At 39.7% G+C, this 24,927-nt stretch overlaps 1 protein-coding gene across 1 annotated transcript in view; it reads left to right on the forward strand.

Moving 5' to 3' along the window:
- The window catches only part of SCN8A (sodium voltage-gated channel alpha subunit 8), a 123,626-nt gene that overhangs the window by 58,148 nt on the left and 40,551 nt on the right, over window positions 1–24,927 (forward strand). The window contains exons 11-13 of the mRNA XM_090273193.1: window positions 1,059–1,421; window positions 13,553–13,685; window positions 21,074–21,312. Of these exons, the coding sequence (XP_090129319.1) occupies window positions 1,059–1,421; window positions 13,553–13,685; window positions 21,074–21,312 (735 nt within the window). The remainder of the gene's footprint in view (window positions 1–1,058; window positions 1,422–13,552; window positions 13,686–21,073; window positions 21,313–24,927) is intronic.

Consider the following 24,927-nt stretch of genomic DNA (forward strand, 5'->3'; position numbering starts at 1 on the left):
CTGCACTTAAAAATCGAATATTTAAAAGAAGGAAAGGGAATTGATGTTGAGCCCTGTCTCATTCCAATAATAATACTATTTACAAATACTTAAGCACCAAAAACACCAGTTGAAAAAGAAAAATCTCATCCATCTCATTAAGAGATACGTTTTAATAATTTTTTTAAGCTTAGTAATTACTTATAAAACATATTTGTATATCTTGATCAATTGTGTTAATAAGAATAATAATAAAAAATTCAGGAGAGTTTTTAAAAAATTTCTTAGGGACTCATCACAGGAAAATTAAAAAATTTTAAAGTACAGTTTATGATTTTTTTTCAGAAAAGTATTCAAAGGTAATCAGTAAAATACGTTAAAGTATAAAATATACATTAGCATACAATTCTCTAGGGAATGTGTACTGGAAGTATGAGTTGAAGGAGAAAGAAATGAGGAAAAATTTCTAAGTGGTAAAGAAGAGATTTATTTAAAAACATCAGTGCTGCGAATTATATACTTTACAAATATTTAAACTTTTGGTGAAAAATTTTATGTTGACTTTAAAATAAAGTGGGAGGGAACATGATTTCCATCTGAACAAAAAACCTTGAAGACCACACTGTTGGCAAAGTACTTGGACTCCAGCGTGTGTTCTCCTTGAATGGCAAGTGATAGCCACTTTTAAATTCTCTCCTTTTTGCCAAGTGTGGCATAGTCTCACTTGAGTACATTAAAGGCACACTGCGTGTGAGCCCGTAGGATGAGCAATAGAACTGATGTGTTCCTCAGTACTTTGGCTTTATAGAGCAGGGGATGAATGAACAGTGAGTAGAATTTTTGAGTGGTTGACTGGTCAAAGACAGGCATATCTCAAGGGTATGGGAAGGAGAAGTGAGTAATAATGGGTGTTGAACAGTAGTAGAAATTCAACATCCCGAGTGCTTTCTGGAAACAGTTGTGTTCTGACAGCAGGGAATGCAAGGATGGGACCAGGCTGGGAAGCTCACAGCCTTTGCTCAGGCCTGAGGGGTACTCTTCCAGTCTCCTAACCTGCCAATCTCTCTCTTTTTCTATAGTCACTACTCAGCATTCCGGGCTCCCCGTTCCTCTCCCGCCACAACAGCAAGAGCAGCATCTTCAGCTTCCGGGGGCCCGGGCGGTTCCGGGACCCGGGCTCGGAGAACGAGTTTGCGGACGACGAGCACAGCACGGTGGAGGAGAGCGAGGGCCGCCGCGACTCGCTCTTCATCCCGATCCGGGCCCGCGAGCGCCGCAGCAGCTACAGCGGCTACAGCGGCTACAGCCAGGGCAGCCGCTCCTCGCGCATCTTCCCCAGCCTGCGGCGCAGCGTGAAGCGCAACAGCACGGTGGACTGCAACGGCGTGGTGTCCCTCATCGGCGGCCCCGGCTCCCACATCGGCGGGCGTCTCCTGCCAGAGGTGAAAATAGATAAGGCAGCTTCCCATGACAGTGTAAGGAAGTAAACATAGAGACCTAGGCTGGGCATGGCAGTCTCCCTGCTCCCTTCCTCTCCTGGCTCCGCTCACTCCACGTGGTCTCTCCCGCGCTCTGCGCCCCCTCCCCGCGTTCTTGTTTCTAACCCCCCACAACTGTTTCTGTTTTCTCCCTCCCGGTTTGTTTCTATTCCTGGCTTCAGACCTCACCCCCCCACCCCCCGCCCTTTACTCTCCTTTTTCCCTTTTACTGTATTCCTTGCTCCATTTCCCCCACCTTTCCTTGTTTCTGGCTATTTGCCTTCCTCCAGTAACTGCTCTTTCTTCATTTTGGAAGCCTCTATCTGCTTATTTCCCACCCCGTCCCCCACCTGCATTGACTGAATGCCTGTGGCCAGCGGATCCTGCCCAGATGGAATGAGAAGCATTGTGCAGCCACCAATGACCAAGTCTGAGCGGGTTTGGAACTCCCATTGCTTCTCCCGGCCATGCCCTCTCTCCTAGGGAAACAGCTTGGAATTTAAAGTTCTTTATCTTTCTATTTTTAAAAAGTAATACTGCAAGAATGAGATGTGATTTTTCCAAAGAGGAATATGCATACATGATGTTGAGGGTGGGAGGCGAACACCAGGGAGAGCCAGGCTAGGAGAGGCTAAGGAAAACACTGCAAAACTAGACCTAGACACTGAAGGGATTGAAATGGAAATAAAGGAGAAATAAGAGGTTGGGGCAGGAACACATGGCGAATGGGGGAGGAAGGAAAAAGGAAGCCAGAGATGAATTTTAAATGTAATCAAATGTCAAGCTCTGGAGGAGTCAAATATAATAACTGCACAAAAATCCATGCCTACGGGTTTGGATCGTGGCTTCCCTCTTTGGGAGAACCATGTCTTAACATTCCTTTAAATTCTAAGCTGTTTATACCTTCTTTCTAGTTTTAAATTCTTTTAGTCTCAATGATCCTAATCTTTCCTACCTCTAATTCCTTAACTTTCCTCAGTTCCTCCTTAGCTGGTATAAGTTCCTTGAGAGAGCATGTCAGTCTGTTTTGTTCTAACACTTCAGTTTCCTCTAACACAGCATGAAGATAGCCAATCTTTTAATTAGCATGATGCATGTGTGGAGGAGAACTGGACAATGAGGGATGGAATTATTCAGAATGACCTATTTTTAGCATTTTAGGGTAGTTCACTGTATAGATAAAAATCAAAAGGTAGTTAGGATGAATTTGGGATCGTCTTTCCTTTCCTGCCTTTTTATTTAAAAGCAAAATACTCCCCACCCCTTACTTTTGTATAGCTCTTTACAATCTACAAATTACTTATACATGTATAATTTAATTTTTTCTGAATAAAAATTCCATAAGACTGACAAAATGGAAATAGACAATTAGTCCTGTTTTTTAGGCGGGGAAGCAGGCTCAGAGAAGTTTTGCTCCTTGAGGTCACACAGCTCATCACTGACAGAGCCAGAACCTTAGACCTTTCAGAAACCTTAGACTTCTTTTTCTCAATTCATGTTAATATTCTCTCTGCGTAGCCACATGGCCATTGCTCTCTGGAGGACTGTTTATGGAAGAGCAACAATAATAGGGACAATAATAACAAACAGTGGTTACACAATCCAGTCCCCCGAAAACCAAATAGTTGGTCCAAATAAGTGTTATAGATGACTATCTTTACTTTAAATTTAATTTGTATTTGATTTTCACTAATTCTATGTCTAGAGGTCAGTTTTGGGGTCCACAACTAGGTAGATAATTATATGCTCTGAAAAAAACAAGAAATGATACCAAGAAGAATGAGAGGTGGGTCAGAATGGACAGTACAGTTGGGGAAACTCAAATGCTGAGAAGCAAATTAAATATTAATATTGGCAGTTCTAAAAAATATTTAAGCTCAGTAATACATCATGTTTTTCCTCTGAAGAGAAGGTATTAGAAAAGGTGTTCAGGAAGGAGCTTGAGCGTCAGCTTATGGCAGATGAGCAGGTTTAGGGGTTTGATTTTGGTTTTTTAGCAGCATCTGTTTACTGTGTGGGAGAAGAATTTGAGAGGCAGTTGAACAGATGGCTGTGGAATGTAAGGCTTTCTGCACCAGCTTACACTGTAACTACGGAGTACTGCGTTTGGGGTTTTTTTGGGGTTTTTTTGGTTTGTTTTTGGTTTTTTTGGTTTTTTTTTTTTTTAGCCTACACACTCAACACCCTGTAAACACATAGGAGATTCCTTGCAGTGGACCCAAGTGATGATGATGACAGATTTGAGGATTCCCAAGGCCAGGAGGTCAGATCCCAAAGTGGCAGGAAAATGAGGTAGGCAGGACTGTATTACTTCCAAGGGCTTCATAATTAGGAAGAACTATTTTGTTAGAATCTATAAACAACTTCCTTGTTGTTAAAAATGTGAGGAAATCTTAAGTTACATTAATAGGCCAAAAAGACAAAACAAAAACAAAATACATGCAGTTTGTGTGGTATATCAGAGTTAAATGAAGACAAAACTGCATATAGAGAAAAGATGACTGACTGAAGTTAAGAGTAGTTGCCTTTGGGAGGGGAAATTATTGCTGACTTTTTTTCTTCCTTAACACTTTTCTGTTCTTTCCAGTTTTCTACAGTGGGCATAATAACTAGAGCTACCATACATTGAGTTCTTACTACACTCTGCTAAGCACTTTATGCATGATCTCATTTAATTCTTCTAGCTACCCTATTTAGTACATGTTCTATCCTGTTAACAGGTGAGAGTCAGAGATCTGGTGACTTGTGGAAATGGAACTTGAACCAAGATCTTCCTGATGCTAGAGAGAACTTCCTGACTGATTAAATATTAACTCCTTTTGGGAAGTGGGAACAAATAATTTATCTTAGAAGGATACTCGTCGTTGGCAGCCGTCCGTCTCGAGAGACGATGGTGTAGCTTCTTAAGAGTCTATCTGCACCGCCGAGAATGGCTGTGCAGTCCAACTCGGGAGTGACACGGTATCTGTCTCCTCCCGTGTTGAATCGACATCTTGCGATGACGCTGGAGTATCCTCTCCAGTGAAGCTGAAGCTACAGAGCCTGGGCAGGGTGATATGGAGGGTCTGCTGTTGCCCATGCAGCAGACCCCCCCTCTCTTCGCAGCTGAAGGATCCAAGGGAAAGACGGAGTCAATACAGCTTGGCTTCAGGTGTGCCGCAGGAGTTGCCGGTGTTGACTACAACGTCAAACCGCCTTAGGGACTCCGGCTCCGGATTTTCTGTCGGGGTTTACTCCCTTAGCCTTTCCTCTGAAGAGGTATGCCGCAAGGCAGCGGAGGTTTTTTGGAGTCAGAGTTTTCCTTCTCTGATGTGCCCTGACTGGAAGATCGAACCAGCGACACTTAGCTCGCAGGCCGACGCTCAATCCACTGAGCCAAACTAGCCAGGGTATAGAAGGACACTATATTAATAATATTATATACAGTCCAGGCTAGGATGTAGCGATCCTTACTGTTGAAACATTTTGGATGTGTCTGCAGCTATGGATTAACTTGTCTTCTCCTGAACCATTAGAGTTCTTCCAGTTGTATAGTCATGCTTTGTGGATTGGTGTAGTAGCTGCTGATGGTTTACAAGTTGGTCTTACACAATATTAACGCTTAGGCTGTGCCACACCTATGTTTTAAGAAATTAAGAAATAGAATATTCTCTATGGAAAAAAAGACATCCAGACATCACCTCATCCGAGTCTCATTAAAAACTGTGTTACATCTTCATTAGTTATTCAGTTGTGATTGAGTGGTGATTTTGTTTTTGATAGTTTGGTAATTTCTACTTTTGCTTTTTGATTTAACATAAGATGAGACTCTTCCCATGTTCTACATCTCTTAGCTAGAAAATGAGGTGAGAATCATAGCTCTTCATACATTAAGAAGGCAAATGCTACTGATAATCCAAAAATCACACATAATTCAGAAATTATGACACATTATCTTGCAAATGTACAAGCATTATCTCATTTAATGTCCACAGCCCCAACCCTATGAGAGAGATATTACTGTTGTCTGCGTTTTACTGAGGAGAAAAGCAAGGCTTAAAATTAGCTGGTTTCCCAGTAAGCAGTAGAGGTAGGATTTGAATCCAGGCCATTAACTATTATGCTATACTAACTCTAAAGCCCTAGTTCTTTTTTCTCTTTTTTATCCTCACTTGAGGATATGCTTAGAGGGGAAGGGGGTGAGAAACATCCATTGGTGGCCCCTTGTATATACCCCGACTGGGGACCGAACCTGCAACCCAGGCATGTACCCTGAGTGGGTTCGAACCCGTGACCTTTCGGTCCAACCAACTGAGCACACTGGCCAGGGCTTTACTTTATTTTTTATTTACTCATGTGATCCTGGGAAGTTAACCTCTATAAGCCTATTTCCATATCTATAATAAAAAGATAAAATGACCTCTTTTATAGGGCTATTATGAAGATTAAACATAATAACATATATAAAACATGAAACATACTATTGGGCCCTTTCTTGGTATTCACATTTCTGGTATTCAGTTTCTATTTCTTTCCCTATAATTTTTTGGATTTTTTAGCCCTGAAAAGTAGACAGTGGGATATCTGCTGAATTACTTGACTTGGAAAGAGTGGGGTTCCTTCTGAGAGTCTAAAGATCCTTTGTCTGTGAAGGAGAAAATATTGTACAGTTATTTTAAAGCAAAACATTACAAAAATTTAAGACTTGAACAGAGATAAATGTCTAGATTCCAAGGTCACTTTCAAAATGCTCTAAATTTTAACTCCAAGAAGGGTGACTGGACTGGATGATAGATTTCCATTATGCATTTCCTTGTGAAAGCAATTTACAATCGATAGCAAGTTGAGCTTTCTTGGGCAGATCTGTAGAAACATGGGCAGAATTTGCCATCTGCAGAGGTTGCAGAATATCTCTTTGAGGACAGCTGCAATTTAGGAGGTTAGAAATCAGTGGCTAAATGTTCTAATAAGTTTTGCAGTTGGGTTAAGAGAAATGGAACAAATATATACTAGGTTTAACTTTTAAAGATCAAGATTAAGCTTCTTGATTTCTTCCTCTGTTGATAGTTTTGTACCAAGGCTCCTTAGGGGCTGAATGTTTAAAAGGCAGAGGCTCCTGACTTTTAAAAAGTTATTCTTTCTCCTCCTCCTTCCCCAACAAAATGGAGAAAAAGTATATGTACACCTCCATTTACCAAAAACAAAACCTGAAAACATAGGGAATGGGAGGTATGAAAATGTATGCGATCTTTCCTCTGGTCCTTGGGCCTCATCCTAGGTGAAAGGACCAGACAGCTGAGCCAACAGCAGAATCCTGAGCAGCAGATTCTTGGTGGAAGGTAACTGTGAAGCTGCTTTACACAGGATAGTTTATGCTGCAGGTTTTCTTCCCTTTAGCTGGCCGTAGTCTGACGCAGGAAACAATAGCCAGTGTTGCTGGTGGGAATGTAAAATGAATGGTACAGCCACTTTGGAAAACAGTTTGGCAGTTACTCAAAAAATAATTAAACGTAGAATTACCATATGATCCAGCAATTCTACTCCTAGAGATATACCCATGAAAATTGAAAACAGATGTTTACACAAAAGCTTGTTCACAAATATTTATGAAATTATTATTCATAATAGCCAAAAAGTGGAAACAACCCAAGTGCCCACCAACTGATAAATGGATAAACAAAATGTGATACATTCCTACAATGGGATATGACTCAGCCATAAAAAGAATGATATGTGCTGCAACATGGGAGGATCTTGAAAAACAGTATGCTAAGTGAAAGAATCCAGGCACAAAAGGCCACATATAACATGATCCCATTTACATTAAATGTTTAGAAGAGGCAAATCCACAAAGATAGAAAGCAGATTATTGGTTGCAAGGGGCTGACTAGAGGTTGGATTGGGGTTGACTGCTCAGAGGTACCATATTTCTCTTTGGTATAATGGAAATGTTCTGAAATTAGATTATAGTGATGGTTGTACAACATTGTAAATATACTAAAAACCACTGAATTGTGCACTTCAAAGCTGTTAAAATGGTGACTTTTATGTTATGTGCATTTTATCTCAAATTTTTTCAAATTGAAAAGAAAGAATGAAAAGAAAGAAACAATAGCCAAGTAAGTACGTGGACTTTCAATCCCTACTTTCAGAACCTCACCCAGGTAGGAGGGAGTTCCAGGAACTACCTACCGATTTTGGTATTGTGTGTACCCTAATTTTAACAGATTAGATTTTCTTAATAGTATAGATGTATTTTTCCCTGGATGCTCCCCTAACCACCCCCTGTCCCATGCTTAGCACTTTTATGTAATATTCTTTTAGGCCCTTTTAGGTTTTGTCCTCTTAAGCAATTAATAGTGATGAATATATTTGCTCTCTGCCTCTCCATTAATCAGTCTGATTGATGAATACTGAGAGATTGCATATACAAATGGGCAATTACCTATCATAGAGTGAAAATAGAACTTTCACTCACAACCTGCTCAAGAAAACAACCCCCTTATCTGTAATAACCCAGTAAGCCAGCCTGCTTTAAGTCAGATTTACAAGAAGCCAAACTTTTATCTCTCATGACAATCCAGCAAGCTAAACAATAATTTCTATAACAATCAGCTCAAAATGGCCACAACTTTATTAGTAAGTGACAAAAAGTTCCCTGATTTTTGTCCCTGTTTCTAACACAGGACCGACCAAAGAATGCCAGTATGCACCCCTAACAAAACACATAGGATGCCCAGCTTCTAGTTAACCTGCCTACAGCTGCTCCATGCCAGCTGCTCTAATCAGGGCATAGGAGGAGCCTTTCTGTCTCCCACTATAAAGGTTTACCACTCCTTTGCCTGCTTTCAAGTCTGCTAAAACACACTCGATGTTGACTGACTCCCTCACTATGTCAGACACAGAATACATAGCCTTTGCTTTTCTTGCTTAGTTGATCTTTATTTCCAAAATACAGACACATTTTATACATATTTACACACTCTGCATTACATATTCCTTTTCAAAGGAACTCTCTTCTGTAATCAGTATTGCAGTAGTACATTGGGTGACCCTCAGCCAAGAGTTACAAAGGTTGTGGATAAAACCAAGGTAGAGAGGGAAAGAACTCTGACCAGTTAAGGATTGTCCCCTAAGCCCTCTTTACCACAAGATTCTCCCAGAAAGTACCCTCATACCCCTTTCTAGTCAATCCCCTCCCACTTCCAGGCAACCACTTCCGACTTGTATCTCCATAGATTATTAGTTTTCTTTCATTCTTGTGGACTTATACAGTATATTTTTTTATTTGGCTTCTTTCACTCAACAAGATGTTCTGGAGATACATTCATGTTGTTTTGTGTATCAGTAGTTCACTTCTTGTTATTGTTGAGTGGCATTTCATTGTAATAAATATATCCCAATTTGTTTAGTTACTTTCCTGTTGATGGGTATTCACATTGCTCCCAGTTTTCAGTAGCATGAATAAGCTTGCCAAGAGCATACTTGTCCAATTCTTGTAGATAAATGTTTTCACTTATATTAGATAAATTTCACCTCACTGTGAAATTTCTGGGTCATAGGGTAAATATATGTTTAACCTTATAAGAAACTGCCAAAGAGTTCTCCAAAATAGTTACACCAGTTTTTTATTCTCCCACTAACAATGTATTAGAGTTCAGTTGCTCCACATCCTAGCCAGTATTTGGTGGTGTTAATCTTTGATTTCAGCATTTTAGTGAGTATAAAATGTGATCTTATTCTGCTTTTAATTTGCATTTCCATGATGATTAATGATGATAAGCATTTTTTCATGTACTTGCTTTTTGCATCTTCTTTTGTTAATTGCTTATTCATATCTTTTGCCCATTTTAACTGAGTTGTTCTTATTTTTATTATTGATCTGTTAGTTTTTTATATGCTGTGGATTAAAGTCCAATATATTAGGTGTGTTCCCCCTTTTATGATTTTTTTGCATCTGACTGCGAAATCTTTGCAGATTTGTGAGACTGAAGATATTTTCCTTCTGTGAGCTTTACAGTTCTGGGTTGTACATTCAGGTCTCTGATTCAACTCAAATTAATCTTTGTGTATGAAACTAGATAGGGTGGATACCCAGTTTTATTAGCACCATTTGTTAAAAACTTTTCTTTTTCCATTGAATTGTCCTGACACCTTGGTCAAAACCAATTGATGTAGTACATATATGTAGGTCTATTTCTGGATTATATTCTGTTCCCTTGATCTATTTGTTTATGTCCATACCAAGACTACATTTGTTTTAATTATTGTACCTTTTTAAGTCCTGAAATGAATAGTGTAAGCCCTCCAAATAAAAAATACTTTAAAATATTATTAAATAGCCCTGGCTGGTGTAGCTCAGTGGATTGAGCACTGGCCTGTGAATCAATGGGTTGCCCGTTCAGTTCCCAGTCAGGGCACATGCTTGGGTTGTGGGCCAGGTCCCCAGTTGGGGGCATATGAGAGGCAACCACACATTGATGTTTATCTCCCTCTCTTTCTCCCTTCCTTCCCCTCTCTTGAAAAATAAATTAATAAAATATTTTTAAAATATTATTAAATCATCTTTTAGGAGAATATTTTGCTATTCTAGACCTTTTAAAAAACATTTTCTATTCTATATCCTTTGCATGTCTTTATATATTTTAGAATCATCTTTCAATTTCTTCAAAAAAGCCTAGAATTTTGATACTGATTGCACTGAATCTATAGATCAATTTGGGAAGAATGAACATCAGTTATATTGAGTCTTCCAATCTATGAATATGGTATATTTCTTCACTTATTTAAGTCTTCTCAAGTTTCTCTCAGCAAAGTTGTGTAGTTTATACTAGGGATTTTGCACATCATTCATTATTCTTTGGTATTTTTTAAAATTATAATTTTTATTTTTCAATTATAGTTTATATTCAGTATTATTTTGTGTTAATTTCAGGTATATTTTATACTCTGTGAAAATATTTTTATTTTCAAGTATTTGTTACTAGGATATAGAGATAAAATTGATTTTTGTATATTGACCTTGTATCTCATGATCTTGATAAATTAACATTGATTCTATTAGAGTCAGGGGAATTTTAGTATAATTCCATAGGGCCTTCTTCACGTAATATTTTCTGTGAATAGCAGCAACTTCATTCTTTATGACTTGAAAATTTTTTCCTACTTTATTGCACTAGCTAGGACTTAAGATAAAAAAATTGAATAGAAGTGATAAAAGCAGAAATCCTTTCTTGTTTCCAGTATTAGTGTAAAAAAATTTAATATTTTACCAAGAAGTCTAATGTTGGCTATAGGTTTCATAGATATTCTTTATCAGATTGTAGCTGCAACATTCTGAGAAATTTTATTATGTAGAAGTGTTGAATTTTGTTAAATGTTCATTTTCTACATCAGTGAGGTATAATCATGGTTTTTCTCCTTTATTCTCTTAATGTGATGAACAACACTGAGTTTTTTATAATGTTAAACCAGGCTTTCCTGGCATAAACCCTGTTGGTCATTATGTATTATCCTTTGTATAGACTGTTGGATTCTGTTTGCTCATATTTGTTAAGAATTTCACATCTCTATTCATGAGGGATATTGGTCTCTAATTTTATTTTCTTGTAATGTTTTTGTCAGGCTTAGTATCAGAATTAGCTTTATAAAACAAGTTAAGAAGTATTCCCTTGTCCTCTGTTTTCTGAAATAATTTGTGTAAAATTGGTTTTATTTCTTCTATAAATGTTAGATAGCATTCATTTGTGAAGCCATCTGGGCCTAGAGTTCCCTTTGAAGTAAGGTTTTTTTAGGTTGATATGACCTGTTCTGATTTTGTTTCTTTTTCTTTTCAGTTTTGGTAAGTTATGTTCCAATAAGTATCCAGGATTAAACAACATAAAGTTGTTCACAATATATTCTTTTTATCCTAAAAATGTCTGTAAGATTTGTAGTAATGTCCCCTTTTTATTCTTGAAAATTATAATTTGTATTTTCTTGTTTTTCTTTGATCAGTCTTGATAGGGGAATTATCAATTTTATTAATTTTTTTTAAACAACATTTGACTGGTTTGATTGTGTATTATTTGTCCATTTATTAATTCATTAATCTCTACTTTTATTTTTATTCTTTTCATCTGCTTACCTAGGATTTAATTTGATTTTTTCTTTATTGAAGGTTGAAGTTTAGAACATTATATTTATTATATCTTTTTTATTTCTTAATATAAGCATTTTAAGCTGTAAACTTTTTCTAAGCATTTCTTTAGCTACATCTCAAATCTTGATGTATTGTGTTTTTATTATCATCAAGGTATTTTCTAATTTCCTTTGTGATTTCATCTTTGATCCATGGATTTTTAGAAGTCTGTTGTTTAATTTACAATCATATGGGGATCTTTTCTGGATATCTTTTTGATGGACCAGTTATTTGGATCTATGCTAAATTTCTTGCCTGTGTGAATTTCTCTTCTTACCTTCTAAATTTTCCTAAGTAGGGGCTTTGAAATTTTCATGTCTTGGTATCTTCTTTCATTTGTTTCTTTTTTGAAACTTAAGATATATTCTATAACACATATTATGAAACAAATTTTAATGTTATAGAAGTTATCTCCACACACCCCTGTTATTGTTTACTTTTATTTTACATATAAAAATATAAGAGTGAACATTGAATGGGGTTTTTATGTGTTCATTTTTAGATGATTATCATTTTTTAAATGTTTATCTGATTTATTAAATGTCATGAATATCAGGCTGGAAATTATAACCAAAAGTGGGTTCACAAAGAAATATGCCTTTTATGACCTGAGGTAATGGTTAACAAGTCATTCTTAACATTCAGATGTCTGAATAGTAATGCAGTCAGGAATTCCCACGGAAATAGTTCTTTTTCCCTTCCATTTCTTCTGTAGCTCTGCCAAACAAACAAACCCGAAGGTGAAACAAATGGCTGAATCAGTGAAAGTTTGATGAAACATTGTGATGAGATCAATTATAATCTGCCAGGAACTTTCTTTTGTACGGTTCTTAAAGCCTAAACATATATAAGAATAGAAAGGCTTTCTGATATAACTCTCCAGCGATAATTATTTTCTTTTTAAAACTGGTAGGATCATTCTGGTACAGTTCAGACAGATACTTCTCTAGCTTCACACAAACATGTGTCTTCCCTGGCCTTTGAGTGATGGTAGCTGTCTCTGCCTCTTACCTTCACCTTGGAAGGGCCAGCCAGCTTTACATGGATAATGTGTTCAGGTGGACAACATGGTGACTGGAAAGCTAGGTGTTAAGCCATCCCATTAAATCTGATCTAATGTAGAATAGTCAGGTTGGCACAAAGAACACAAGCAAGGGATATTAAGAAACCTTCTGCTGTGATCTAACATACTAATATTGTCCATGATGGAGTGTGTAAAAAATATGTTGTATAACACTCTGATGGTATTTTCTGCCATTTATCTTTGGTTGGGAATTTGAACCTTGCAGCTTAACTCATAAAATAAAAATCTTAAAGGACAAGATAAACATATATGATGCAGTATATTTAATTAAGACAGCTAAAACTTACCAGACTTCTCTACAGTTGCTCGGAGGAGATTTGGGTAGAAGTTGCTAACATTCAGTTAGGCCCAGGTTTGGCATTTGGAAGCAACAGTTTGGTAGAGTGATGGTGCTCCTACACATGGAGGAAATAGTGTTTATAACACTCAGTGTGATCAGGGACTGGGCCCTTAATGAAATTTCAAATAGAGGTGAATTTGACTTACTTCATCAGGACAGGAAAATTCAGGGTCTACTTCTGATGGCATTGTGCCGGGGGACCTGGTCTTTCTGCTCTTATGTTTGGAATTGAGCAGATGAGGTATTTGGGTCCCAGGGAAACTCTTGTGTTCATTATAGATTTGTACAAACTTAAAGGACTTGGTCTTGTCATCTGTAGAACTAATGATAACCCATGGCCAATTTGTTTCATGCTACTTCTTAAAGTCAATAGGATTGTAGGGTCAAAGTAAAAAGTTTAAGGAACAGCGTATGTTCTTGCTCTCAGTCTGGACTATCAATCTGGTAAGGCTCAGCCTTAACATTTATAAGACTTTACTCACCCCATTTGCTTTTCCTTTTTTTTTCCCCAGGGTACAACGGAGGTGGAAATTAAGAAGAAAGGTCCTGGGTCTCTCTTAGTTTCCATGGAGCAACTGGCCTCCTATGGGCGGAAGGACAGGATAAACAGTATATTGAGTGTTGTTACAAATACACTAGTAGAAGGTATGTGCCCTGTGATGTCAGACTAAGCTGCTGAAATGCAAATATGTATTGTGCGTGAGAAATATAATCCCTGTCCCTTGGTCTGAGTTTTGCAAAAAGTGTCTCTAAGCTTTAGGAATAGTGTACTGGTTATAGAAACCAGAATCCAAATCTGCATACAGAGAATGCTGTAAGGACTTCAAAGCTGCTGCCAGCATTGTACACAGATAGATAATAAATATGAAGGAGTGACTTAAGTGTGAGCTAGAGGAGTTGAAGAAGTGTCTGTAATCGTCGTCATGAGGAGCCAGTGGGATGACGTGTGGCATATAGCAATGTTGACTGAAGAACTGTGAAGATGTAATATGATGGAGTCCCCCACGCCTCTACCCCTAAAACATACCTCCTTCTTTTCCTTTTTAGCTACTTACAGTGCTTTTGGTTTTCCCTTAAGGATGAATGTACTGTGCATTTTGATTGCACCTAATTCCGTCTCTTCAAATACCCTTACATATTCATAAATATATTTGATGTGCGACTGGGTAAGCTGAAACTCCTCTTCCTTCATGACAGAGTCAGGCATGCTGAGGAACATCTGAGGATTTTCCATGTCCCCATAGTCCCCAGCAAGTGCTAGCTTTCTGTCCACTTCTGGTCTGAACTCCAGGCTCCTCTTGTTTTCTCTGGAGCTAGATTCAGTGATGAAGTTTTCTCTCTCAAGTTTCTGATTGATTCTGCATGAATCTTCTTCATTTGATTCATGTTGGTTTAGCTGACTTGTCCCATTATAGATCCAGACTATTCTTTTTTCAATTACAATTGACATACAATATTATATTCGTTCCAGGTATACTACAGTAATTAGACATTTATATACCTTACGAAGTGATTCTAGTTATTACAATTTTATTGATTGTATTTCCTATGCTGTATTTTACATCCCTATGACTATTTTTATAACTGGCAGTTTGTACTTCATTTTTTTCACTCAGTCTTCCAACCCCAGTCCCATTGGGCAACCATCATTTTGTTTTCTGTATGTATGAGTTTGTTTCTGTTTTGTTTGTTCATTTATTTTGTTTTTCAGATTCCACATATAAGTGAAAATATTTGTCTTTCTCTGTCTGACTTATTTCACTTAGCATAATATCCTTAAGATCTATCCATGTTTTTGCAAATGGCAAGATTTCATTCTTTTTGATGGCTAATAGTCCATTGTATATATGTGCCACTACTTCTTTATCCATTCTGTTCCAGACTATTCTTGAGGCCTCAAATTGCTGTTCTTCAGAGTTCATACACTCAGACTAATCTAACAATAACCTGAGTTCCTGATATAGAGAGACTCAAAATTATTCTGGTGTCCTTGAGACAAGTATTTTTCTTTTTTTTTAATATGCTTTATTGATTTTGCTGTTACAGTTGTCCCAATTTCTTTTCCCTTTGTTCCCCTCAACCCAGTGACCCCTCCTCCCTCCAGCTGTTCTCCCCCTTAGTCCATGCCCATTGGTTGTGCATATAGTTCTTCTCAACATCTTCCTATCTACTCCACTCCCTCCTACTATGCTTCCTAATTCCTGTACCATCTCCCTCCCTTTCCCCCTTTCCCCCTCCCTGCTGACCTCCCCCCATAATGTTCCCCATACCTATAATTCTTTTCCCACTCTCGTTGCCTACTTAGTTTGCCTTTGTTTCAGTTCCCTAGCTTCTGTTGTTGGCTGTTGTGATACAGCTTTCATTTTAATGTTCATAGTTTTGATCTTCTTTCTCCTACACAAGTCCCTTTTACATGTCATATAATAGTGGTTTGGATCTGATGAACTCCTTCAGTTTTACTTTGTCCTGGAAGCATTTTCTCTGCCCTTCTATTCTGAATGACAGCTTTGCTGGATAGAGTAATCATGTTGTAGGTTTTTGCTTTTCATTACTTTGAATATTTCTTGCCAGTCCCTTCTTGCCTGCAAAGTTCCTTTTGAGAAATCAGCTGATAGTCTTTTTCAGACCCCTTTGTACATAATTCTCTTCTTCTCTCTTGCTGCTTTTAAGATTCTCTCTTTATCCTTAATTTTTGACATTTTGATTATAATGTGTCTTGGTGTGGTTCTCCCTGGGTCCAGTATTTTTGGAACTCTCTGTGCTTCCTGGACCTGTAAGTCTATTTCCTTCCCCAAGTTCGGGAAGTTCTGCTTCATTATTTTTTCACATAGTTTTTCAATTCCTAGATTTTCTTCACCTTCTGGCAACGCTATGATTCAGATGTTGGCCCGCTTATAGCTGTCCCATAGGTTTCTGAGCTTCTCCTCATTTTCCTCACTTTTCATTTCCTCTTTCTGCACTGGTTGACTGTTTGTTCCTTCCCTATGTTCCAATTTGTTGAATTGATCCCTGGTTTTCTTTCCCTCACCACTAGTTTTGTATGTGTTTTTGTTCATTTCAGCAGGACTAGCCTTCATTCCTTCCCTGTCTTGTTTAAGATCTGCTGTTAGGTCTGTAAGCAGTTTTATATGCAAAGCTCTGAACTGAGCCTCAGAAAGATTTCCTATCTGCTGCTTCATTAGATTAGATATTTGCTGACTGGTCAGCTGCGTCACCAGGATCTCTATCATGATCTATGCCATACTGATAGTTTTGTGTTCACCTTTGCTTCCTAGGCAGGACTGTCACACCTCCTACACTATAGGAGGCGGAGCCCCGTGCACTTGTCACAACTGGGTGATCCTTCTCATTGTGCTGTGGCATTTTCTGTGTGTTGGGGGGTGGGAGGGTCCAAATTGGATTCCTGCCGTTCACTCTCTGCTGAGAGACCAGGAGCCTCCTCCTCCGTCCCGACCTCCTCCGAGCCTCACAGTCCAAGACAATGGGGTCTGCCTTCCCCGGCGTTGGAATCGCAAGCTGACGGGTCTGGTCTGCAGTGGGGGTGCTCCCAGGCACTTCTCGCCTCCCCCCAAATATGGGTGTCTATGCTTACCGTCGTTGCCACTGCTGCCTCCGCCAGCACAGCTTGACCTCTCCACCCCAGCTTCGCCCCACCTCCTGTCTGGACAAGCACCACTTATTTATAACTTCATACGTTGGACTTCCATTTATTTTCTGGAACTTCTGGTTATTTCTGGTTTTGTGGTAGTTGTATTCCTTCTTAGTTGTAGAGGGAGATAGAGCATGTCAGTCTAGGCCTCCATCTTGGCCGGAAGTCTCAAGTTATTTTTTGAGTCACTGAATCATTTAAGCCCAATGCCACTGTGTGTGTGTGTGTGTGTGTGTGTGTGTGTGTGTGTGTGTGTGTGTGTTGGGCAGGAGCACCTGTGGTAAAGGGAGAATCCCTAGAAAGGAACTCCCTTGGAGTATTTACATCTGTGCATATGGAATTACAGTTTACCTTGACTGATCTAGAGAATGTAGCAGGTAAAAAGAGTATTGAACTAACTGCTTCCAGTCACCTGAACAACTTCAGTTATTCCTGTTTTTTTCCAATCCCATCAAGGTCCTTGCCTGACAGAACATCTTTAAACCCCGTACCTTATACTGAACCTTGGCTAATTTTATTCTTCACTTGGAGGCCAAGACAGGATTTCTCTGAGTATCTAATGGCAGTTGGGAAAGAAAACTGACACCCTCCAAAGGCATATTTTATTTTTGGCAGAGACATGAGAACAGGAGAACTGTCAGTGCAGTGCAACAATTATTCATTGATTACCTCAGTGACCTAGCACAGAGTCTGGCAAAAGTAGATGCTCAGAAAATGCGGGTGGAACTGAATTTTGCCCTGCTTGGTGCTGCAGGATTTCCTCTGGAGGCCTTGTGCTTTCGTCACTCCACTGAGTTAGGTCTACATCATTGGAGCATTATGGTCTTTCTCTAGGCCCTTTCCTCCCTCTTCTCCCTGCCCTCTTCTTTGTCCTCTGCCCTGCAGTACCTGTCCTCCACCCTCCACCCACCAGCACACACATGACAAAGGCAGAGGCAAGGGTGGCTCAGGGGAGAGAAGACTATAGCTGCGTTCCTGAGGAGGAAGCCATTCCAGTTCTTTTTCCCCTTTCCCTGAGGTTCACATCACTGGTACCTTCCCTACCAGTTCCTGCTCAGACCTCCCTCCCTGCCCCTCCCCTCGTATTTGTCTCCCTTTGTTAAAACTGATGAGGCAACTGCTGCAAGCAAAGAACGAGGAATGGCTAGAGCTGAATAATGTCAGGGGACTCAAAGGACATTAAGAAAGATTTATTCCTTTTTAACCACCTGTCCGTTCTGGATTTAATGATCGCTACAGCCTGAAAAGCCCGCATTGAATGAATGATCGTTCCTGCTTCCCAGACCTTCAGTCAGGAAACTCTGACATTTTAATCCAAAGACTAAAATTACTACTATTTAAAACCGAAGAGGCAGGCTCTTACCTTCCCCAGTGAAGAGTTCCAGAATCCTGTAAATAATGGAAAGTCTTGCCTGCTCTGCCTCACCCCTATTCTGTGGCAAACATGCTCACCAGCATCCAGAAACTCAGCAGAGTTCGGTCAGTAGAGCCATCAGCTTTGGGGCTCTTTCAGAGGACTGGAGGTAATGTAGTTTTTCTCTGCCTCAAAGCAGTAAGCCCTGGGAAAAGGGGAGAGAGCTGGTGGAGTAGCAATGAGGAAGTAGTGATGGTGCTTGGCATTACTTATTCTTGGGTTAAAGAGTTTCAAAAACTCCCCTATAGAGGTAATTGACTGTAGATGTTGCTGCCACAAATTACTTATTCACTCTTACGCAACTGACAAGCATCAAATGTCAATACAGTGACTTCTCTGGTATCCCTCTGCCTTTCTGGTGCAGCTGGAAGCTCTGTGAGGATGGGGACTCTTGTTCATCAGTGCTTTCCCAGTGTCTGGCAAATTGTAGGTGCTTAAACATTGTTGAGTTGAATTGACTTGAGAGAAGCCCCTGCCTTCAGAAACCTCATGGTCTGCCAATGCCACCATATTGGTAGAATTTTGCAGCCCTCTCTGAAAACAATTCCCAGTATGCCAGAAGCCGAGATCTATAGCGCCCTCCTGACAATGTCCAGGAGCAAGTAAGGGAAACCCCATAAACCTTTGGACATTTCATCCCCCCTGCGTTAACCCATTCCAGGCATGTGGGGCCAGTAAGTTTGCCAAGTTGTGAGTACTTTATACACTTCCTTATTCACCTACTTGATCTTTTGTAGCTTTTAACACTCTACATTGTTTTACATTTGGTGGAATGAAAAAAGTCCTGAGGATCAACCCTTCTCAGTAAAGGTGGTTAAAAGAGATCTAGTGTCCCTCTAGAAATCTTCTTGGTGCCCCACAGGGTAAAGAAACCCCTCCTTGCTGTCTGGCAAAGACCTGGAGCCTCGTTCATTATAAAACACCACAATTGCGTCACCTGTCAGAAATGTGAACAGTAGCTGCTTCAGCCTCCACGTGCGTGCTGTGCCGGTGAGCAGCAAACATTTGAAGAAGGAAGGAGATAAAAAAAAGGAACAGAACCAGATTTCCAAATATGTACGACAAGAATTTATGGAAATAAGAGAACCTTTTCATTTTCTTTTTTTGGGGAAAAAACTAAATTTACCTTGGGAACGGAGGGAGTTCTATAAGGAAAAAGCCAAAGCAAAATTTCTTCACAGACTTCCTTTCCCACGCAGACTCCCACGTGGCGCTTACTGTGGCCCTTAAATCTGAAAAACCAAGGCAACCATTTTCTTAGCAACCAGCGAGCCAATCAGAAACCCAGCCAAAGCACCCCATCTAAAGTAAAGCTATCACCATGGGCACCATCCAGCTGTTGGAAAAAGGGAAAGTAGACTAATTGAAGGCTTCCATTTTGTTCTTGATGAAATGTGGGGAAACTTTATTTTATTCTGTGAATAATTTGTTTTTGTCAGAAGAATTGGGCAGAAGGGGGATGCAGTAACAGCCAACCATGTAGAACCAATGCCTTATCTCTAAAGATTATCATGCTAACGGATTTGCAAAGTTACACCTCTTAACATTCTCCTAAGTCAAGATCCTTGGCCTTTTTTATAATCTTAGCTATTGTATTTCGTACTCAGATGGAGGAGAACTTTGTTACCTAGGGCCTCATGCCTAGGCGGGTGTAGCAGCCAGCTGAATGGCTCTCTGCCTGTAGTGTCTAATCATCCTTTTTAATCTTTGCTTTGTAAATGACCTTCAAGATCATCTAGTCCAGTGATTTTTTGTCTGTGTTTATCAGAGTCCTAGGATTCTGGGGAAGTACCTCGGGAAAGGAAGAAGTCAGTCAGACTGGCTCCAAGCTCCTCCTCTTGCCTCAACTGGAGCAAGTCCTGGTTTGTCTATTTTACATGTTAGGGCTTACATAAAATCCTGTCTGAAAAAAGTACATTCTGCTTCTGAAAGGGACAGACAGAAAGACAGAGAGGGTAAGACAAAAGAAGGAGAGGAAGAAAAAGGAAAGAAGAGAGAGTGAGGGAAGGAAAGGGAAAGAAGATAAAGAAGAAAATGATGACAGTGGGAAAGGGGAAGAGAGAAGGAGAAGGGAAGAGAGAGGAGAGAGGAGAAAGAAAGGAAGGGAGAAAAGGGAAAAGGAAGGGGACTTACATTTCTAACTGAATTGTGAATTGTTAACTCATTGACTTCTTTGGAAACATAAGAGGTATGTCCTGCATGGTGGCTTGGTTGACGATGCTGATTCTGCTGTAAAGATAATAACAATAGTAAATATTTCTGCAGCACTTAGTATATCCTGGGGTGCTCAGAGGCACTTTATTTTAGCTCATTTAATTCTCATAGGAAATTGAAATCACTTGCTCAAGTTCCCACAGTTAGCAAGTGTCTCAGCTGGTATTTGCACCAAGGTAGGTGGCTTCAAAGTGTATGCTTTTGACTGCTTTGATAATGATTTAATGCTATAATGTATAATATAATACCATCTATTGAGGGCTTACCTTGTGCCAGTCTCTGTGAGGCCTGCTTTAGACACATCTACTCATTTAATCCTTAATGAATGAATGAGGATTATAGGACTGATTTAGTTGTATAGCCTTAAAGTAAGTACCATTTCAGACAAGTCGGTTGGGGCGCAGAGGAGTCAGTACCTTGCCTGAGATCACACAGCTTGTGAGTGTGGAAGCCAATGGAACTGGGGGTGAGAGTCCAGAGTCTGAGCTCCCCGACTACACCATGCTCCCAAAATGGATGGGTTGAATTTTGTTTATAACCAGATCATTATTAACATGGAAGTGATCTAGTACTGATCATGCCTCCTGTCTCCCTTTTAGAGAGGGAATACCCAGGGAAACACTAAAGAAAGTCTGCACTTAAGCCACCTTTGTTCTCATGTTAATAACAGTGATAATGCCACCATGAAGCTTTGCACCCTCTTCTTTGTTTTCTTACTGTGACTGAAGGGCTACCTTTGTTCTTTACTCCATACAGAGCTGGAAGAGTCCCAGAGAAAGTGTCCGCCATGCTGGTATAAATTTGCCAATACTTTCCTCATCTGGGAGTGTCATCCCTACTGGATCAAACTGAAAGAGATTGTGAACTTGATTGTTATGGACCCTTTTGTGGACTTGGCCATCACCATCTGCATTGTCCTGAATACACTGTTTATGGCAATGGAGCACCATCCTATGACGCCACAGTTTGAGCATGTCTTGTCTGTAGGAAATCTGGTAAGATAGAGCGCTGTCTCCTGGTTTTGTGATGTGAACATGGTTTGCCTGTAGGACATTTTTCGGACACCAAAAGGAGTTGAGTTGAAAAAGGAATAGTTAATTGGAAGACAAATGCTTCCACAGATGCCGTGCGCCCCAGCTGCTTCTGCTCACTGTTGTGATCACTTGGCTGTTTCTCTGCAGAACTTAGAAGACGTCATTTAGGAGCTATTGGCAGGAAACCAACCATGGTGACAGAATGGGAGGCATGGTACAGTGGGTTGGTTTCAGCAGCCTGAGCCAAGGACTTCTGGGTTTTTTTTCCATTCTGTTTCTCACATTGATTCCTGCATTGGTCCAGCAAATCACTTCCCTTTCACCTTCAGTGACAGCCACCACAGAATAGGGGAGCTCTTTTAAGTGCATTAAATGTAACTATAAATTGGTCTGTGCTGTCATATTAATTATTTGTATGGGAACTATGTAGGAGAAGTTTTTAATTCTAGGCTGGTTCCCCCTCCAGTCCAGCTATCATCCACTTTCCACCATTAGTTGATCTGTGCCAAATTTATTGTGATCTTAGCTTAAGTCATATATTTCACTTATGGTAATAATTAGAAAATAAATTACACTTTTTAAAAAAAGTTTTTATTTATTGTTTTAGAGGGAAGGGAGGAAGAAAGAGAGGGAGAGAAACATTGATGTGCGAGAGATACATCAATCGGTTGCCTCTTGAATGCCCCCAGCTGGGGACCTGGTCCACAACCCAGGCACGTACCCTGACTGGGAATCAAACTGGTGACCTTTCAGTTCACAGGCTGGCCCTCAATCCACTGAGCCACACCAGCCAGGGCTAAATATTCACTTTTAAAAAAATAGGTTACACAGTGTATTCTGAGATCAAGTAGTTGTGATTGGGGATTATCTGTTTTACTTCTTTAGTACAAAAATCAGGAGTTGATTGAATTCTGATAGATAGTAAAGAATTAATTGGAAAGAATCCTCGGTCATTTGAGCCTCATTATTCTTGTGGAGTTTCACCACAGGCATGTCAAATCTAGTTGTTATCATTTAATTGGAGCATAATCTCTGCCTGGTATTTGTTTTTTTACCTCCCTCCCTTCCTGCCTCTCTCCCTCCCTCCCTCCCTCTCTCTCTCCTTCCCTCTTTTCACCTCTCTCTCTCTCTTTCTCACACACACACACACACACATGCACACACACACAGTGTCTATCTGAAGTCCTAAAACGCTATTAAAGTTTTATCATTTTGAGTTCTGATTCTGAAAACACATGTGGCAAAAGAGAGCCTTTGTCTGGCTAGTCCTTGTGGCCTGTTGATTTCCCTGGTACACATCCAAGATGATTCTGTGGTCTTTCCAGCCTCCTTGTCTAAGTTAGCTCACTGCTGTGATGTGAACTCTCATGTGCAGCCTGAGGAAATGCCCACCATCCTGAAATAGCTGTCTGGAAGCCCGCCTACTGGCTCTGAAAGATGCCTAAAGGTGGGCTTGCTGTGTGAGTGGCTGGCCCAGGGCCTTGGCCATCAAGCAGCATTTTGAGCCAATGAACAATATCATATGCAGTAGTCCCTCTCTATATCATGGTTCACTTATCGCAGCCTCACTGTATCGCAGAATTTTTAAAAATATTATATTTAATTATTTATCACAGATTTTTCGCTATATCGTGGGATTTCGTGGTACTGTATACATAGGTTGTTAAAGTTACGTACGTTTGAGAGTGTAGAATATGTTTAAGAACATAAGTAGTGTTTATAAAAGTGTGGAAAAGGTTAATAAGGGGGTGGGAAAGGTTAATAAGGGACTGGGAATGGTTTATAAGTGTGCAGGAAGGGTTTATAAAGCCTTAAAATATATATAAATACTAAAATAAATGTAAGGTTCCTACTTCGCGGATTTTCACCTTTCGCGGGGGGGCCTAGAATGTAATACCCGCGATAAGTGAGGGAATACTGTAGATTTAAGCTTTATTTTTTTAGCAGTGGGTTAAGTAATAAAAAATATGACCTGATCAATTTTGTTGTTGATGGTGGTGGTGTTTTCCCTACAGCATTTTTTTCCCTCAAAGTCTTCACTTTTATTGATTTTTACAGAATCAGTCCTCAATTTCCATGGGATTTTGAGAGGCCTTTTTGCCTACTACCAGCATAGTTGCCCTCAGGCCAGGCCAGCAAATAACATTATTTTTCCTTTATTAAAGATCTACAGAGATTTAGGGTCACATCTAAGTTAGAGTTGTGAGCATTCAGAAGACTTTGCTTAGAACAATTAGTGAAGAAAGAGGAGAGGAGAGAAGGTTAGTAGCTAATATTCGGGGGCTCCATGAGGCAAGCCAAGCAGAACCAAGTTCTAAACTAAGAAAGCATGGTGGGGGAGGGGGAGGTTCAGCGGGAAAGTAGAAGTACAGTTAGCAACAGGGATGGAGAACAGCACATGGTTCAGGATACTTTGGACTGGCTGATGGATTGCATGTTAGGGTGAAGAGCAAGAAATGAAGAATTGTGCCTTGGGGGTTAGAAAATATATATTTTTGCCAATCAAGTGCTAAGTTGAGCAGAAAGAACACAGAATCAGAAGTCAGAAGATTTGGGTTTTGGTTCCTATTTGATATAGTTTAACCTTAAATAAGCCATTAATTGCTGTCCAGAAATGTTTAGATGTCTAAAATGAGGCTAACACCATGTCATCCATCAGTGGTTGGCAGGATGAAGTGAGAAACTATACCGAAGCTTTTGGAACAGTGAAAAGTACTCTATAAATCTTAGGTACTATGTTAGTGTAATTCAAATTAAATACTTTAATTTAGTTTTATGAACAAGTACGTTCTCCTACATAACCTTGATATAGCTCTCACAGTCAGGAAGTTAATGTGGATACATTAGAGCCATCAAGTTCTCAGGTCCCCTCAAGCTTTGCCAATAATCCCAGTAATGTCCTTTATAACAAAAGGATTCAGTTGGAGTTATGTATTCCATTTAGTTGTCCTGTCTCTTTAATCTTCAGCCTGGGAGAGTTCATCATTCTTCCTTTGACTTTCATGACCTTGACACTTTTGAAGACTACACAGTTATTTTTTAGAATACCGTCAGTTTGGGTTTATCTCCTGCTTGCTTGTGATGAGACTCAAGTTATGCATTTGGCAGGAAGATCACACCAGCAAGGCTGTCTTCCCACTGCATCTACCAGGTGGCACACAATTTCCGTTTGTCCCATAACTGGTGATGTTGATTACTTGATTAAGGAGGTGTCTGCCAGGCTTCTCCTCTATAAAGTTATTCCTTTGCCATTTATAATTAGTATTTGTGAGGAAGGTACTTTAAAATTGTCTGGATTGCCCGTTCTTTATGAAACTTTTTATTCATTCCTTCATTTAATTATATCAGCGTGGACTCGTGGTTTTCAGTTTTATCCAGTGGGTTACAACCCATTACCTTCATTTACTTCTATGTTTAAACCATTCCAGGTTTAGCCAGTGGAAATCCCTTCAGGCTGGCTTCTGTGTCCTTTTACCATGTCCCCAGTATGTCCTTGTTTCCTTCTATCACAAGATATTCCAGGCTAATCTTCTATTTTTCCTGCCTCAGGCCTGGAACCAGCCATTTCTCCAGGAT

Source organism: Furipterus horrens, unplaced genomic scaffold (assembly GCF_987537825.1).
Source record: "Furipterus horrens unplaced genomic scaffold, mFurHor1.1.pri manual_scaffold_4, whole genome shotgun sequence".
Classification (NCBI taxonomy): Eukaryota; Metazoa; Chordata; class Mammalia; order Chiroptera; family Furipteridae; genus Furipterus; species Furipterus horrens.